We start from the raw sequence: 19,663 nt of genomic DNA on the forward strand, positions 1-19,663 counted from the left end.
GGAACAACTAGGGAATTAAAGTCAATAACAAGGAGGACATAGAGATGCCTGTGGTGTTTGAGCAACAGTCATCTAGCTGAGAGGAATAATTAAGAGGCAGAAGAAGGGCGAATGTGATGGTGGGAAAGGAGGCAGGTAAGAGGAAAAAGAGGAAAGCCCTAGGAAGCAAAGCTATGGATAGAGGTATAAACATAGGTGTGCACTCATGTAAATATATTAATTCATAAAAATAGAGGTATGGACAGACAACAGAAAAGGGGGTGAAGGGAGATGACGGACAGGGCAAGATATGACAAAATAATAATTTATAATTTATCAAGGGCTCATGAGGGAGGGGGGAGCGGGAAGGGAGGGGGAAAAAAAGAGGACCTGATGCCAAGGGCTTAAGTGGAGAGTAAATACTTTGAAAATGATGATGGCAATGAATGTACAGATGTGCTTTACACAATTGATGTATGTATGGATTGTGATAAGCGTGTATGAGCCCCTAATAAAATGTTTTTAAAAATAGAGGCATGAGCATAGGTACATATATTTATATGGCAATACATTGAGGAAGTGGATGGACTGTGGGCCTCTGTTCAAGACATCCCTCAACACAAAAACACATTGTTCTAACAACCTGGCATTCTGTGATTCTCACCCTCCCCGATTGTTGAAGACAAAATGGGTGCATAAGCAAATGTGCTGAAGAAAGCAGCTGGTACCTGGCTATCAAAAGATATAGCATCTGGGTCTTAAAGGCTTGAAGTTAAACAAGTGGCCATCTAGCAGGGAAGCAACATGCCCACATGTAAGAGCACACCAGCCTGTGTGAACATCAGGTGCCGAAGGGATCTGATAATGGGCATAAGAAGATCCCAAATAAACAAACAACAACTAAAACATATTGTTGAGGATGAGAGGGGTTGGAGGAGGGACCCCAAATTCATCTGTAGCCAATGGCACTTCCCCTCACAGAAGGGTCACAAGGAAGGGATGAGTCAACCAGGGCGCAGTATAGCACTGATGAAACACTCAATATTCCTCTGGTTCCTTGAGGCTTGATATTGATAGAGAACATAAACAATCACCCAAGGCAGTAGTAATTCTATTGATAGTGTCATTAATTTAGCCAATGGTATAAAATTTAAAACACTGTTGATGAAGGAAATTATACTAGTTCAGCTTCAGACCAAAATACATAAATTGTCCACTTGTACAAGTAGAACTCTTAAGTGACTTGCCGTAAGTTACACAAACAACTAGGGCTTTGTGATAGGACAGAACTTTCCATAATATTCAAAAAGTCAGAGCTCTGACTACCAGATTAATACATGTCATAAGAAAGCAAGAGGACATAAAACTAGTAAATATATGGTAGTCCTGAGCCACCATTCGTTGAGCACCCTCAAAGCAAGAGATCAGGACTAAAGTCCAAAGACCACCAATTCCATAACCTTGACATAGCAGTCATCTTCTCACACTAAAGCATTTCAGTCTTAAGTCCAGTGGAGGATGTCTGTTCCTTATATCTGCTATAGGTGAGTTTGTAGAGCCCAGTTCACTCAGTGGGGTTTCCATATAAAATCCTTCTGGTATGGCCTATGACGGATGCTGTGTGCCTAGAAAGGACAGAATCTAAAGTCCCAGTAGTCTATATTATGTGGCCTAGGTCACCAAGGGCTAGATAGAAACTAGGTAGGAAGTGTTCAGTTAGGAACAGAGTAACAAGTGTATTGTCCCCTTGGGTTGTATATAAGTACTCTTGCGTGCCTCTCCCCACCCCCACTCCCCAAAGGGCGGCTGGTCCTCCAGGTTTACCCATTAACAGAAACTTAATTGAATTCTCTAAAACATAAATGCAACTCCTTCTCCCATCTTGACTTGAATTTCCAGCAATGTTTGCTTGTCACTCTTTTAAGAATGCCTGTGGATTTGGAGTGACCTTTAGCAAAATGCTGTATGGCAGCAACAGAGTGGTGTTCTCTCTACCCGTCGTGAAAACTGGCCCCAGCTGAGGTGAGGTCTCCTCTGTCAGTGTTAAGATGAATTTATTAAAGAGTTGATATATATGGTTCACGGGTGAAAAGTCTCTCTCCCTTGTTACTTGGGAGACAGGCATAGAAGATTACATTATCTGAGAGTAAAAGCCTGCCTCTGTCTTGGTGTTTATACCTCTAGTAGAGACTCATACACTATCTGTCCTTTTGTGATTGACTAACTTCACTCAGCATGATGTACAGGTCCATCCATGTTATGAATTGTTTCATGGTTTCAGCACTGTTTTTTTTTAAATAGGTTCATAGTCCTCCATCGTGTGTATGTACTATTTCTTTATCCATTCTTGTACTGATGGGCATTTGGGCTGCTTTCAGTTTCTTGCTATATACACTTTGCTGCAACGAACAAGGGAGAGCATATGTCTGTTTGTGTTCTGTCTCTTATTTCTTTGGTATTGCTAAGTCATATGGAATTTCTATTGCCAGTCGCTTTAAGTATCGCCATTTCACTTTCCAACAATGTACAGATTTACAAGCCCACCAGCAGTGAATAAGAGCTTCAATCCCTCTGCACCCTCTCCAGCTTTTGTTGTTCTCTGTATTCCTTAATTAAGCTATCATTGTGGGCGTGATGTGATATCTCATCATTGTATCTCCTGGATGGTTAGAGCATTTCCTCATGTGTTGGTCATGGCAGTGTCTTCTGTTGTGAACTGTCTATTCATGTCTTTTGCCCACCTTTTAATCAGATAGCGAGCAGGGTAAAGTGAATTATAGCAGAAGTAGTTAAGTTGAAACACATTATTTGATATCCCTCTTGACTCATTTTAAAATTTTTCTGCAGTTTTTAGTTTTCTCCTTTTGTTGAACATAACACTGACAAAGACAAATATATTCTACGTTATTCTACAGTCCAATGTTTGGACTAAGCTGAAGCAGGTCAGGGCCCTGCACATGCTTCCCTGCACATCCCTGAAGGTCAGCAGCAGACATGTCAGAGAAGATAACCAGTGAAACCAGATGTTCTGGGTGTGAAGCCACAAGGGGTTGACAAGCAATTCTCAGTTTCCAGACCCTACACGCTAATTGCCATACATTAACCTTTTCTTGGCTAGTTAACTTTACATCAACAGGGACTACACTCTGGAAAGTCAATTCTGGACCCACTCCTTACTGTAGCACATTGACCTTACTCCTTTTGAAAATATCTAATCTTACCACAACACAACATTCTCCTTATGGTTCAGTTTCTAAATTTTCCTTTTCTACTACTCTCTCTACTTTTGAAAGCAAGGAAGCTTCATGGCATTGTTTAATAGCCTCACTTTGGGTTTTAGAATTAACTTCTTCTGTCTCGACCCCTTTGGGGGTTGAACAGCTCTTTCACAGGGGTCACCTAAGACCATCGGAAAATAGAATTTACATGTTGCCTACCTTATCTGCTTTCTTTGAGGAACATGACCTTGAACCAGATAAAAGGATTACAATAACTTCTGTGAAAGAACACTTGTACATGCTTGCAGACAAAATTTCATCATACTTTCCAAATCTACCTGACACCCCATTTGCAGTTGCCAGAAGCCCATTCACAAAGTTGAAGATGTTCCTGAGACAGCACAAGAGAAGTTGAGTTCATTGAACTTATTAACAGCAATGCAGCGAGAACTGATTTCCCTACAATGCCAGTTACAAAATTCTGGATCAAGTGTTTGCAGTCATATCCTGTTCCGTCTGAGACTGTTGTGCCTTCTTGCATTTCCAACAACCTATCTTTGTGAAACAGGGTTTTCCAGCTTGTTGGTTATCAAGTCTAAATACAAGGGTAGACTTGTTGTGGAAGATTATCTCTTCATTGTGCTCTTGCAAAGATTGCCCCGAGAACTTCTGATCTGGTGAGAAAGAAGCTATCTCAACCTTCACACTGACGTTGGCTTTTTATGCATAGTCGCAAAATGTAGCAATGTAGTTTACTGTTATATTAAGACTTACCCATACTACACCATGCTTCAAGATAAAATTTTGATTATTTGTAATTAGAAATAAATATTTCACAATATATAACAACATATTGTTTTGTGACTAATCACTGTATTCGTCTGGGTACTTTAGAGAAACAAATCCACAGAAACTCATGTATGTGAGAGTTTTATATACACGTTAAGTGCACATCAAGAAAACATCCCAACCCAGTGCTGCCCAAGCCCACAAGTCCAACATTAACTCATATGTCCGACACCAATCCACAAAGGCCTCCTCCATCTCAAAAAACACACACTATGACACCGATTGCAGGAGGAAAGCCGCATCAGTGTACAGGTAAGCATCTCAGCGCTGGCAGGGGTCTTCACACGGCTGCTCCAGCACCCAGGGCTGCATTGGGGTAGGTCCATGTGGCTTCTCCTTGGGGATGTCTTGCAGGAAGTGAGCCTTCCAGTTGAAGCAGGAAACTGGCTAAGGCAGCTGCACCCTGGTCCAACCATTACAAAGCAAGAGACCCGAAAACTAGAAAAGGCAAGGCTCACCAAGCCATTTCTCTCTCCACCTTCAATTAACCCCACATGTGTTTATTGGCCAGGTAGGCACAATAAACTTTAACTCTATCAATCACTATGCTTTAATTATGTTCAATTTGTAACAATGAAAATACATCCTGCATCTCAGATATTTACGATCCATAACAGTAGCAAAATTACAGTTATGAAGTAGCAATGAAAATAATTTCATGGTTGGGGGTCACCACAACATGAGGAACTGTATGAAAGGGTCCCGGCATTAGGAAGGTTGAGAACCACTGCTTTAATGGGTTATCTTAAGAACTTCTAAGGCTGCAATCCCCCTCGGGAATTGAGGCTTTGGCCATAAGCTTTTGTTTAGAACCAGAGGCTTTAGATAACAAATCAGTCACTGCTTCTTCAGTTTTTTCCTAAAGTTTCATCACCTAATTCATACTCAAAGAGACTTTAGCTTGTTTTTCTAGGTTTTGACAGCTCACACAAGACTTCTCACTAGACTCTTTCTCCTGTAAAAGTTCTAAAACCACCTTGAGCCCACAAAACTTCCTCTCAAGTTCCTAGATCTAAAATTCCTTCCTCTGGGAACCAAGGATTATACTTTTTTAGTACTTGTAGAAAACCTTGCATTTTTGTTACTCATGTCCTGTTTTGTTTCAGTAGGTGCATGAGCACAATACCCTAAGTCTCAGACTTATTCTTACCTTGCCCTGTTGTCCTTTAAAAATACTTATTCTATTATTATTACTGTTTCTACTACTTTTCTGCCAATCCCTCAACCGGATCCTCACTTTGAACAATTTCCCTGATTCTCTCCACATTCAATGCGATTACACAACCGTTGCATAGGGTAATCTTTCCTCCGGGAGACCTTCCCTTGGCCTTGTTTTGGGTGCCAAATTGTGGGGTACCAGGTCCCACAATCTAACAGATCCAGGGGCAGTTGTGTAATTGAAGGGCACAATTAAAGAGACATCAGACAAGATAAAGCATGTAGGCGTTCACCTCCAGGACAGCTATGATCTCAGCAGCCAGGTCCCACAGAGAACAGGCATATATTTACAATGGAGTGCAAGCCCCCTGATTACATAATAAGGGGAAGGGGTTGTACAACAGGCATATATCAACCAGAAGGGGACAAGCTAAGGGCGTACACACAATTGGAAGGGGTGGCACTAAGGGTACACATGTGACAAGTTGGGTGGACCCTAGATTCAAGATGGCAGCCTAACCTTGATCCTCCTTGAATTGACTTGACCTTGTCTCTGGGCTCTCCTTCAGGGATGCAACCCACTATCCTTATCAGCAGGGAGTGGACCCCACCTAGGGTAGGACAGATAATAGGGACTGATTGCTCTAGATGGCTGATACCCTCAGGGACATAACCTCTAAGCAGCTGACCAGTCATTGAGTATGTGTTGCAAGCAGTGTCTTAGGTTTGGCATATATTTGGGGGGACAACCTTTTGGTATCCCACACAGGATGTAACAGCACCCCTATAGTAAAAATTCCCTTTTAACCTGTTAATTATTCAATGCCCGGGTCTGTTGCAAAACCTGTTCATTACTCAAGGACTCTCTAATTTAGGAAAGGGGGAGTAGAGCCATTTAGATAAGCAGAGAGGCTGAAATGCTAGAGGGTATGGGTCTGACAGCCTCTGTAGTAATGAAAATATCAATTTAAAAAAAAAAGAGCTGATCCCAAAGCCTCAATGGGAAATAAATGTCTAGCAAAGAATCATGGCAATATATGTACTACTATGTCGGACACAATTGATGTATGGATTGTAGCAAGAGTTGTAAGAGCCCCCAATAAAATGATCTAAGAAAAAAAAAGAAAATATCAATTGATGGTATGATAAGCCCTTGGAAAAATATAAATTGTTTTCTGTGAATCTGTTCCTCTGATCATCACACAACCTGTTAATTACCTCTTGGACTATTTATTGCAAAGCCTGTTTCTTGTCACATAGTTTAAGGTACAGAAATTGCTGGATTTGGGCTTTTTTTTTTTAAGAAGTTCACAGGTGGCAAACCTGATTATTCCCTTCTGTCAGCACTTGCAGAAATAAACTTAGAATTTCTCTAATCAATCTGGTTTTTCTGGGGCTATACAGTGACAGACTCTCACAGACCCCTTGTGAGCCAGCAGCACTAACAATTGTTAGGTTCCAGCTCCAGGCCAGGAAGGGGTGGTACACCTAGGTGGCCATTATACCTGGATTGGCTCATCTAGGCCAATCCACCAGTATCGTTGACCACGCCTCCCAACGGGGTCCCTGAACAGGCCAGAGGTTCTGCTGCGGCACTCTCCCAGGGGCTGCTACAGAGTGTGGCACAGCCGGACTGGACTCTGTCTGGCTTGTGTTCCATTTACTGTAAGACCTGAAACTGCTTCTATTCTCTGTAAACTCACTTGGGTCACAAACCAGGCTTCAGCGTGAATTCTTTCTGTGGGAAGACAAGGATCGAGGTATATCTCTCCCAGGAGCGGGGGAGATCTAATAATTCCTCCTGAAGATATTATGGGACAAAGGAACAAGGATAAACAGACAAGAACAAATTAGATACAAATGTTCTAAATGGTCACATTGGTTGTGCTCATTTACACTACCGAAAACAAGAGAAGTTCCACAGATGACAGTGACCCATATCGGATACAGATATGGAGAAATGTCCAGGTTGATTAATTCATGAGTGAGTGTTTTAGGGTACAAAGGAGAACCCAAATATCAAATATCATTTAAGGAGAACATTTATTAAGATGTAAGTAGACCAAATACACATCCAGATGAGGGGTGCCATTAGAACGAGGGCATAATGGTACCCAAGGGTTTGCAGTTTGAGACTTAAAAGAATATGGGAGGGCAAAGGAAACTGTCACAAATGCATGAATGGCAGCAAATCAATACATGAAAGTTACAAGAGGGGCTACAGACACGGGAATGTGACCTTGATTGGGATATATATATTGTTAGACAGAAGAGCTTTCAGGGCATGACTCATGATGAGTCTCCATTAAGGCCACACCCAGGAAAGTCAGCAAAGGAGACTGCACATCCCAGGTTAATGATCAGAAGGAATTCAATGGATGCTTAATCCACATGGGGACTTGGCAAATGGATGTTGGGCTTTCACTGGTATCCATAACTCAACAAAGAAACAAACAACAAACAACTCGCTGCTATCAAGTAGATTCAGAATCATGGCAGACCTAATGGTCACAGTATAACTTCCCCCGTGAATTTCCTATAGTGGTTTTCTTTACTGGAGTAGAAAGCCTCATCTTTCTCCTGAGGAACCCCTGGTGGTTTCAAACTGCTGACCTTGTGGTTAGCCTTCTGCAAATCTGGTCAATTTAAGCTCAAGAGAAAACAGGTGATACAACACTAGCCCACCACTTGTCTGTTAGTTTGGTTAGTTTGCCATACTACAGTGGCTTGCATGTTACTGTGTTGCTATAAACCATTACACCAGTATTTCAAATACCAGCAGGGTTACCTTGGTGGGCAAGCTTCAGTAGTGTTTCCAGATTGAGATGGACTAGAAAGAAAAAAACAGCAAACTACTTCTGAAAAATTAGCCACTGAAAACTGTATGGCTAAGTGAATAAAGAAAAGCAGAGAAAAATAGATGCATTTGAATTAGTGTTGATGAAGAATATTGAATACATACTATGACCATAAAGGGGGAAAAATTATTTGAAGAAGTACAGCAAGAATGCTTCTTGGATGGCAAGACTTCATCTCATATACTTTGGGATCAGACCCTGGAGACGGAAATGTTTGTATGTAAAGTAGGGAAAACAAAAACCAATAAGAACCACCTCACTGCCATCAATTTAAGGCCGGTTCATAGCGACCCTGTAGGACAGAGTAGAACTGCTCCTGTGAGTTTCTGAGGCTGTAACTGCTGATGGGCATAGAAAGCCCTATCTTTCTCCTACAGAACTGCCAATAGTTTCGAAGTGCCAACCTTGAGGTTAGCAGCCCAAATGGTAACCAACACACCGCATCAAGGTTACATTGGTTGAGGGTCAGCAAAATAGTCGAAGACCCTCAACAAGATGGACTAATCTAGCAGCTGCAACAATGAGCTAAAATATAACAATTGTGAAGATGACACAGAACCAAGCAATGTTTCATTCTATTACACACAGAGCTCCTCCTCCGGCACCTTGCACTCACAATATGTGGTCTGGAATTCCCATCGTTGACATCAATCCTGCTGAGAAATCCTTTCAATTCTATTGTGAACACATTCCCTTAGATTCTTAAAATGAGAGAACAAGTATAATCCTAAGTATAATGTAAGACTCACCCAACCCCGTCTTTATGGGAGTAAATGGCCTCAATTTTCTCTCAAGGCGCTGCTGGTGGGCTTGAGGCACTGACCTTGTGGTTAGTAGTCCAATGCTTAACAGACTTGTCCATTCAAATCCTGTGTCTTTCTGGATTGCATGTATTCCTTGTGTCTGTCGTATTTCTCGATGGCTCTTAGGAGACACATGACCTGTACAATAACTGTTCATTATTTCCCTTCAAAATACAATGCCTGCACAAGTGAAGCACCCCCCTTTTACTTGCACTGATGGATACAGCATCAGTCTATACCTAACCAGAGTCCTTCATGGACAGGTTCCCTTATCCATTAACCAAGCCAGATGGCTTGTGGACCTGCTGGAAGCAGTTACTGATTTCTTCGGTGAAGATCCAGGGAGGGCGGGATATACTACCACAGCAGGCATCTCGGTGAATGAGGGCGATCTGTCAAGGCGTGTCCTGCCCACTGAGGATACCATTGGAGTCACTGCCATGTGGCACAAAGTCAGCCCTTTCTGAGCCAGTGTTTCTATCCATCTGTGAAGCACCTAGCCCCAATTGCTTAAAGATTTTTGGTAAAATACAGTAAAACCTGTCAGAGCTGAAATACCGTCAGAAGGAGGAGGGCAGGAAATATTTTCCACTAATTGAGAGCAATGGGAAAGTGGTTAAGACTGCACCCTGGCAAGTGCAGAAAAGCAAGGCAGTCCTGTAAAGTGCTGGCTATTCTAGGTTTCACTGTACAAAATGACCAGAGTGGGTAGAAAAACAGATATAAAAACACAAGTTCAAATCTTTTATACATTCAACAAAGCATTATTGCCAAATTGATATCAAAGTTCCTAAATGCTTATTTTTTTGTATATCTGAGTCTGACTACTGAGTGATATATGTTGAACATGAAGTCTAAGGCCTGACATTAGCCTCACCCAAATTAAACAGCCAATAAGCTCTGTGTCCCATGAGAGTTCATAAGATCCAGGTTGTTCCTCATGCCAATTCCCCAAAGGCCCTCTTCTAGGTCCACTATATAATACTCTGGAACTATTGAGATTCAGATAAAAATCCTTGAAGGCAGCAGTTCTTAACCTGTGGGTCGTGACCTTTGGGGGTCGGTCCACCCTTTGACAGGGGTTGCCTGATTCACAGCAGTAGGAAAATTATGCAGTTAAGTAGTAGCAATTTTATGATTGGGAGTCACGGCATTAGGAAGGTGAGACCATTGCTTTAAGCTATGGACCATATCTTGGTTTCCTTTACATTCAGTGCTGAATTGTGTTTGGTAGGTGCACAATTTTTAATACAAATCTTAAGTTATGATTATTAGCAGAGATTTTTTTCTCCTTAAACTTGGTCTCTTCCTATCAATCCCATGACATCCCATGTGGACATATCTTACCCTGACCACTCTCCTCCTGAACACAAACTTGAGAATTCTTGTTGCAACATCTTTTTTCAAGTGTATTGCAAAAAACTATGAATAAAATGGATGTGTGAGCCACAGGGGTGCAGTGAGTTATTTAACTGGGTGGGCATTTCCCCCTTTCCTGCTGGATCTGGTAAGAAGGTGGGAGATGGTGCTGATATAGTATTATATATTCATATGGGGCTTTAAAACCTTAGAATCTTAACAGGGGGATTGTCAACTTTGCATTTTGGAGTATAAAATGAGCTACCTCAGAAGTAGGAATGTGGGATTTCACTACCATCAAGAAAGAAGAGTCAAGAATGGAGACATTTAGATCTCAAGACCCTTGTACATTGAACTTCTTGATCCAGAATGAGAAAGTTGTCACACCAGAGAAGGCAGAGTGGTACCAATAGACCCAGAGTATAAGACCAGAGTGATGGGCCCACAGATTAAGTAGAGCTTAGTGCCTTTGGGCGGGAGACTTGCTTGTTGAGGGGGAGGTCAAAGTGGGCATTTATCAGCAACACTAAGAGGGCTTTCTAAAAATGCCAGATAAGGGGTCTCAGGGCCAAAGACCAGAGAGATATGCCTGTGAACACAGTTAAGAAGCTACCCTGACCAAAGAGTTATTTCCTGAATATTCTTGATTCTGAATTGTAACCTGTTAATTTCTCTAAAAAACCCATAATCATGAGTACTGTTTGAAATCTATGTGGATTCGAACTATCCGATTCAACCGAGGACTGGAGAATGCTGTAGAAGGGATGACTGGTGCCAAATGAGTTAAGAAGGTTAGAGAACAGAGGCATATATGGCCTCTGCTTCACAGGAATTGGCTTGGGCTGATGTTGTTTGGTCCTCCTTCCCCCTTGTGAAAACAGAAGAGGTCTGATGCTGGTTCCCCGTCTTTTTTAAAACCTCTAAACTATAATCAGGCTCACCTGGCAAACTAACACTAAGAACAGAAAAGGGCTGTTGGTTGAAACGGTGTAACAAGTTTGGCATACTTGATATATTTAATGGTACTACATCTGAAACTTTGAGCAGAAGAGGAGGATACTACTGCATGGTTTAAAATCAGGGAAGATGAGGGTTAGGGTTCTATCCTTTTGCCATACTAATTCAAATATACGCTGAACAAATAATGAGAAGCTGGGTTACAAGAAGAACTTGGTGTCATATACAGATACAACTTTGCTTCTTGAAATTGAAGAGGATTTGAAGCACTTACTAATGAAGAATACACACACTCACACACACACATATACTTCAACATAAACTCCCCCAAGTGGACCCATAAGGAATGTCATGAAAACAGAGAAAAGCTGCCAAGGGTATGATTTTACTTGGACCCACAATTACTGCCCGTGGCAGCAGCGAACAAGAAATCATATGAAGTACAGTAGAGGAAACCTTCTTTAAAGTGTTAAAGAGCACCACCCCTACCTTGTGGTCACCTTCACTTACTAACATGTCTGACCCACGGCATGCTATTTTGCATCACCTCCTAAGTATGAAAGACAATGAATAAGGAAGACTGAAGAACTGTTGCCTTTAAATTATGATGTAGAATACTGAATATACCATGGGCTGCCAGAAGAGCCAACAAATCTGTCTTGGAAGTATAACCAGAATGCTCCTTGGTTGGTGAGACTGCCTCCTGTATTTTGAACCTGTTATCAGACAAGGCCATCCTTGGAGGGCATTAAGCTTGCTAAAGTTAGGGTCAGCAAAAAGAGAGAAAGATCCTCAATGTGACAGGGTGACACTGCGGCTGAAATAATAAGCTCAAACATGGCAAGGACTATGAGGTTGGGGCAGTGTTTTGTTCTGTCGGACACCCAGTTAAAGAACAACCTGGCACATTAACAACTACTACTCTAAAAAACTGGAAACACTCGTTCTTGTAAAACGTACCAAGTGTTAGATGTTTCATTGGGAAAACAGATGGTGAGGTGTGAAGAAATGGTATTACTCCATTCAAGTACAGTTCAATTCCCCCTAAGTGTGGGCTGGATGTTGTAACTCTCTCTAATAGAAGAAGGCACAAACAACATTGCATCACTTCCATGGGTAGGTCTTAAGCAAGTAATTTTGGCTTCCATGCTCTCTTGGATCACTCATTCTGGGGAAGCGAGCTGCTATGTTGTGAAAACACAGTCTTGCCCTTCAGAGGTCACAAGAGGAAATGAGGCCTCCAGCTAACAGCCAAGTAAGTATGAAAGTAGATCCTCCAGCACCAACAAAACTTCAGATGACTCTGGTCCCATGTTGCAACCGCTTGAGAAACTCACAGATAAATGCACACACTAAATTACTCCCAAACTCCGGACCCACAAAAACTGTTGAGATAAACCTTTTTTTTAAGAAACAAATTTGATATACAACAGAATACTAATCCAGGTGCTGAGCCTTCAGGTGTGACTGAGGACTAGGCATGCTTACAAAAAGTAGCATAAGGCTGAAGAAAGCAAATGTGCACAACTGACTAAAGGAGGAGACGGGACATCGCTTAACGTGATCTTAAAACTAGAGTTGAACTTGTGAGCTCCGTGAACACATGGAAATGTCTACTAAACTCCACAGGCATTCAACTATTCTTTTTATGAACCCTAATAGTGCAGAAGAAGCAAATTATCCAGAACTGTTAATAGCGACTTTATTGTTTCACTGGTGGAAAAAAAATCATGATAACTGTGTGATGCATTTCCCCCTACATTTACAATAATGAAAGTTTACATAAATTATATAGATCACAAATTTTCTACTGTCTACTATTTAGATCAAAATTATTTTGATAAATATGCCCAGGAGACAACATAGGTTCTTAATGGATGACTGCATCCAAATATGCAAAATATATCTTCAGGTTTTGACCATGGTGCTTTAAAAGTCTCAAACATGCATTAATATATTCTACTTTTGAAGAAAATATTATACATGGCCTCATTTTGAATTTAGAGAAAAGTCCAGGGTGAATTCCACATACAGTATTCCTTTCTTCTAAATTAATCTCAAGGTGGACTAGAGAACATAGAGACAGACACTTTGGGGTTAGTACTCCCAGTAATGGAAAAAAATTACACAGTCAACAATAAGGGCAACAAACACAGCAGGAAAAAAGGAAAGCTTCGTGAGTGGCTGAGATAAATGGATGTTTTCTCTTTGTTTTTACAAATCACGGGGATTTTAAATAGCAGACGAGTCATGCTACTCAGTGTGGTCAGACAGACCTGAACACTTATGAAGTGAATAAACTTTATTAAGGTCCTGCAGGTGAGAGTCTGGAGGTGCTGGGTAAACCACGTGACAGGTAAGCAAGGGAACCTACCTCAGCATTTCTGAAAGGCACAATCTATGGACAGGAAACTAGTATAACGAAACCCTCACTGGATGTAAATGGAAAGGAGTGTGTGAGACTGCTTCCTGTTTAGAGGACAAGACCTTCATAGATTGGCCCCTCAGATTCTGGTGATTCCCGCCTCAAACGCAAATGCTCCAGAGTGTTATGGAAATGTTTGTTAATCTGTTCTGTTTCTTCACTGGATTCAAGATTTGGGAGGTCTTCTCGAATCTTCTGGATTAGCTGATTCAAAACTTGAATTGTCACCTACAAAAGAGTATGTACAATTTCATGATCAAGCAGGTACTACAAAAAAGGAATTTAATAAAAACTTTTGTGGAGCTTGTGTTACTTTCATCAGTTTCCACAGACACCATGAGAAAAGAGAAATGAGAAACTATCAACACAAACCCAAACCAAGTGTGAGCGAATCAATTTCAACTCAGAGCAACCCTCTACAGGGTTTCTGAGGTTGCGAATCTTTACAGGACAGAACGGCCCCAGTTTTCTCCCACGGAGCAGCTGGTCACAATTAGCAGTCAATGCTTACCTGGCAGTGCCGTCAGAGCTCCCAGTAAAAACCTAGCCAAATACATGTACACGCACCAGCGTGAGTGGGGCTTCAAAAAGTCCGTGAAAAAAAATCCCATTATCTTTAATCCCATTTTTCCATAATCTTAACGAAATAATTCAAACATAAGCTAGTAAAAGAACAAAAGCACAAACTTATTTAACCTATAATTCTTGACTAACATCACAGTGGTAGAAGATAATGTACTAAGAAATTATTTTAAACTTGACCACAATAGCAAATCAGCCCACTAATGGCATTTAAAATGTATTCTCTGTTTTTCAAACAGGCAGTGGCGAGTTTCTATGACATCATAAGAAATGTGAATTTTCTTCGTGAATGTTCTTGTCTTTGGTCACAACTAATCAGCAGAAGGGAACCCTGATGGAGCAGTGCATTGTGTTGGGCTGTTGACTGAAAGGTTGGGGCTTCCAACCACTGGCCACCTGTGGCATGAGGCAGTCTTATTGCACAAAGATTTACAGGCTTGGAAATCCTACAGAGCACAGATCTACTCTGTCCTATCAGGTAGACATGGGTCAGAAGCCACCCCAGGGATCATTTTGCAATCAAACAACAGACAGGCCTATACAATGAGCAGTGAAAACACTTGTTAGGAATGCACTGCTCAAAGCAATAACAACGCAAGACCAGAGGGCAGCATTTGTCCCAAAACAAAGCTCTCAAAGAAGGGCTACTAAAGTTACAAAACAAAATGTGTATGTTGAGTAATGGAAAACTGATGGACTCTGAACGTTCAGCCAAAATATTTAAAAGAAAGTAGTCCACATCATTGATAACTCCCAACGCAGTATATTCTGATAGCAAAGAATTGTGGTCTCTAGTTTTTTATTGACTGACTTTTTTCAGAGAAGACCGTCAAGCCTTTCTTCTAAGGCACCTCTGGGTGGACTCAAGCTGCCATCCTTCTTTCTAGTTAGCCAGTAGGCATGTAACCATTCCCTCCCCATAAAAGTTCCCTAGACTCCCACTCACACATCTGACAGCGAGATGATTTGGAGAAGGAAGCCAGCAAAGTGAAAAACTAAATAGTCTAAGAACAAAAGAACAGACTTTAGATTCAGGGTTGAAACCCATCGCCCACTTTCCTGTTCTCTGAACTAACACTTTATCATTGGTCCACTAATGCTCTAAAAGCAGTAACTTACCGCATCATTTTCCTTTTCATAAAAATAGATGTATCTGTTCAGAATTTCTATAAAAAGCTGCACTTGTAGAGAAGGGTCCATGCATTGATTTGCTATTTTTAGCGCTTTTTTTAGGCATTCCATTACTCTCTTCCCTCCATGAAGCTACAATTAGAAATGTGGGGGAGGGGAAATAATGCAATGATGAATAATTCACAAATGTCCTGTTCTCACACAAAGAAATAAATACAATGTTATAGTGCTTCATTCATCATTTCAAATCCTTTGCATTTTTTAAGTGTATAACTATATTTTTAAACAAAGGCTAGCAGTATCAGCTTGCTTATGACATAAACTGGATGTTATAATAGCCTCAAAGCGGAGGGTTCACCACAGGATGATACTCTCAATATATTACTGTCCACTTCAATTAACAAAACAAAGAACTTGGCGGGGGGTGGTGGTGGTGTGTGTGTGTGTGCATGCGTGTGTGTGCGTGCGTGTGTGTGTGTGATTCCCAGGCACTCTGAATCATCCCAACCTGGGCACCGGCAAAGGCAGCTAGTCCCTGTTAATGGTCATCTGTCACAGAGCCAAGAATGACCTGTCTCTTTACCTCCTCCCCATTTTTGTCTGTGTTCCTGCCAGACCAGAAGAGATGTGCACACGTGCTCACAGCCCGGCCCTGGTCAGGTTTCTTCAGAAGTTTGGATGCTGCAAGGGCGCACTGAGTCCTCAAGGGTTCATGATTCTCTTCACTGAAGCACTTCATCCTCTCAAACGTGCCAATGATCAAGGTAATGGCAGCTAGCTGTGCTTTGGAATCACTGATTTCGTCTTCGTAGAGAGAAAAGGCCTGGTGGGTACACAGTAAAATGGACTTCAGGGTATCGCCATTCACTCAGCACCATCTAAAATGCATGCCCCGCGGCCCTACTGTGAGACAGTCTGCATGCTCTCCTTTCTCTTGGGGAGGCATAAGCTATGGCTTATAACAGTACATTTCCAGACAAGTAAGTTGTATAGCGAAGAAACCCACTTAACTTTAACCCAGAGCTCCCAAACCAAATTCACAAAGTAACTTTTCCCCATGAAATATCTCTTTCATGACACACTTGGAAATCTAAGATTTCATGAACACTAACATCTGTTGAATTCTGCTACTCTACATCAGTCAATATGACTATAGTGTAAAGAGGTTCCAAGCTGGTAAAGAGTTTACCCATATGCACTGTCATGGAAACTACAGAAAAGCAACTCAAGTGGACAATAAAAAAATTAAATCACACCAAAAAGGGAAGAATAGATCAGCACCTGGGACATAAACTCATATGCTACTGTTTCATGATTTTCAAAACCAATTTCTCCAGCAGCTAGGGCCCCCTGAAGAAAAAGCCTTAAGGGCAGTTCTGCCAGTTCTGCTTTGATCAAGGCGCTGATAGTCTGGTGAGCAAAGGAGAAAATCTTCTGGCATTTCTTTTCCCATTTGTCATCCTAAAACAAAAAAGAAAGATTTTAAATTACCTTAAGTTCAAGAACATCTATTTTATTTAAAATATCCATTAGAATAAGAAGTGAACATGGCAAAGCCGAGCACACAGTTTTGCTGTCATCTTCCTTCTCTGCCTTGTTTATGAAACACAAAGTAAAACAAACAGTATGTGTTCTCAAAACATCCACGGGAGGTTACTGGTTTTGCCATTTAAAAAATATATTTGGTGTTTGTTTTCCCCTGATCAGAAGAGTTACACATTCTCAAATTAGAGAAAACACAGAAAAGAATTTTAAAATTAAAACAGACATAATTAACACCCATAATTAATAGGTGATAATCACTGAGAACTCCCTGATGTACACATCTTTTCTTTTTTCTTGTGCAAATATAAACATATATTTTAATGTCACTGGGATCTTCCTAAGTGGTTTCCTTAGTATAGAGTCATAGAAGTGAAATTGTTGGCTCTTTTAAGGAGCCCTATTGGTGTTGTCAGGTAAGCAATGGACTGTTAACTATAATGTCAGTTCAAACAATCTGAGATGATAAAGTTATCTACTCTTATAAAGATTAACAGTCTCTGAAACCCTACACAGGGCCACTTGGCATTGGAATTGACTTGAAAGCACCAGGTTTGGGTTTTGATTTAGTGGTGTGGTGTTAAGCATGAGAGTGCTAATTAGAAGGTCAGCAGTTTGAACCACCAGGCACTCTGAGGGAGAAAGATAGAGACAGTCTGCTTCCAAGGGTATTTATAGAGGTCTAAATAAAGGCATGCACATATGTAAATATATTTATATATAAGGATAGGGAAATAGATCTATGTGCATATATTTATAGGTTTAGTATTAAGGTAGCAGATGGACATTGGGCCTCCACTCAAGTACTCCCTCAATGCAAGAATACTTTGTTCTATTAAACTGGCATTCCATGATGCTCACCTTCCCGACACAATTGCTGAAGACAAAGCAGGTGCTTAAGCAAATGAGGTGAAGAAAGCTGATGGAGACTGGCTATCAAAAGATATAGTGTTTGGGGTCTTAAAGGCTTGAAAGTAAACAAGCGTCCATCTAGCTCAGAAGCAACAAAGCCACGTGGAAGACACACACCAGTCTATACGATCACAAGGTGTCGAAGGGATCAGGTATCAGGCATCAAAGAACAAAAAATCAAATCATTGTGAATAAAGGGGAGTGCAGAATGGGGACCCAAAGCCCATCTGTAGGCAAGTGGACATCACCTTACAGAAGGGTTGTGGGGAGAAGAGCCAGTCAAGGTGCAAGGTAACAATGATGAAACATACAACTTTCCTCTAGTTCCTAAATGCTTTCCCCCACCCCCCACTACCATGATCCGAATTCTACTTTACAAATATGGCTTGACTAGACCAGAGGAAGTACACTGGTACAGACTGGAACTGGAAACACAGGAATCCAGGACAGATAAATCCCTCAGGACCAGTGGTGAGAGTGGTGATACCAGAAGGGTGGAGGGAGGGTTGGGTGGAAAGGGGGAACCAATTAATTACAGGGGTCTACATATAACCTCCTCCCTGGGGGATGGACAACAGAAAAGTGGGTGAAGGGAGATGTTGGACAGGGCAAGATATGACAAAATAATAATTTATAATTTATCAAGGGTTCATGAGGGAGGGGACAGTGGGGAGAGAGGGGGGAAAAATAGGAGCTGATGCCAGGGGTTTAAATGGATAGCAAATGTTTTGAGAATGATGAGGGTAATGAATGTACAAATGTGCTTCACACAATTGATGTATGTACGGATTGTGGTAAGAGTTGTATGAGCCTCCAATAAAACGATTTAAAAAAGACAGTCTGCTTCCATAAAGATTTGCAGACTCAGAAGCCTTATAGAGCAGTTCTACTCTGTCCTATGGGGTGGCTATGAGTCGAAATCAACTCCATGGCATGTGGGTAAGGTAACACATGGCCAGTCTTCCACACAGACTGTTGTCATTCAAATTCCCACTACTAATAGCTGAGAATAAATTCTCATACCTTTGGTAATGCTGAGCTTTATTTTCTTTTCTCTTAATCAATCTGATTTTTTTAAAAGATTAATTGTAGTGATGACTCTCTCACTCCCATGGAGTCGATGGCGACTATGACTAGTAGAGTTAAAAGTACTATTCCTATATTTGGCTATTCATATTTTTTCTTGTTAAAGCAATCAACATATCATAATCTGTTAAAAGAGATCAACAGTCATAGTCTTACTACAAGGATTAATCAGAGTCATCCAAATACATAGGGCATGATATATATTAAGTATGCTAGCTGCTATTACTATTAAGAGTAACAAATATATACCAACGAAATGCTGGAAACCAAAGTGAAGGAGAGGCTGGCCTAATAAAAATTAGTCAAAAGCAGTTATGTCATGCTAGTAGGGCAATGAAATGTAGAAAATGCTAGCAGAAAATGAAATGTACTGAGTTAGATAAACCAGATGAGCCAAGCTTTCACACACAAATTAAGGTACATTCTTCAAAACTACACCTCCGAAGACATGACATACTTTTATTTGTAAAATAAACCCATAAAAAAACACACACATCTCATGAAATTACTCAATTACATGCTTTGAGAGGAGAGAGGATTATGAAATTCTGGACCCTATTGTTAGGCAAAGCTAACTTTAATTAGGTCTTCTCTGCTATGAACTTGTAATGTCTACGTGAGATTCTTATATCACTTCAGAATGAATGCTTCAAATATTCATGTCATTTGATTTCTTGGCTGCTGCTTCCATGATCATTGACTGCAGATCTAAGTAAAATGCAATCTTGGACAACTTCAACATTTTCTCTATCATCGTTAGGAATCGCTACATTAGGATGATGGTTATGGAAACTGGAAATTTCA

At 40.9% G+C, this 19,663-nt stretch overlaps 1 protein-coding gene across 1 annotated transcript in view; it reads right to left on the bottom strand.

The window, feature by feature from the left end:
• Positions 1-12,866: 12,866 nt before the first annotated feature.
• VPS35 (VPS35 retromer complex component) overlaps positions 12,867-19,663 on the bottom strand; it is a 45,239-nt gene continuing 38,442 nt past the window's right edge. Inside the window, exons 14-17 of the mRNA XM_075536190.1 lie at positions 16,601-16,780; positions 15,903-16,142; positions 15,308-15,451; positions 12,867-13,834 (exon numbers count right to left, since the gene is read on the bottom strand). Coding sequence (XP_075392305.1) covers positions 13,655-13,834; positions 15,308-15,451; positions 15,903-16,142; positions 16,601-16,780 — 744 coding nt within the window. The 3' untranslated portion in view covers positions 12,867-13,654. The remainder of the gene's footprint in view (positions 13,835-15,307; positions 15,452-15,902; positions 16,143-16,600; positions 16,781-19,663) is intronic.

Source organism: Tenrec ecaudatus, chromosome 18 (genome assembly GCF_050624435.1).
Source record: "Tenrec ecaudatus isolate mTenEca1 chromosome 18, mTenEca1.hap1, whole genome shotgun sequence".
In the NCBI taxonomy this organism is placed as follows: Eukaryota; Metazoa; Chordata; class Mammalia; order Afrosoricida; family Tenrecidae; genus Tenrec; species Tenrec ecaudatus.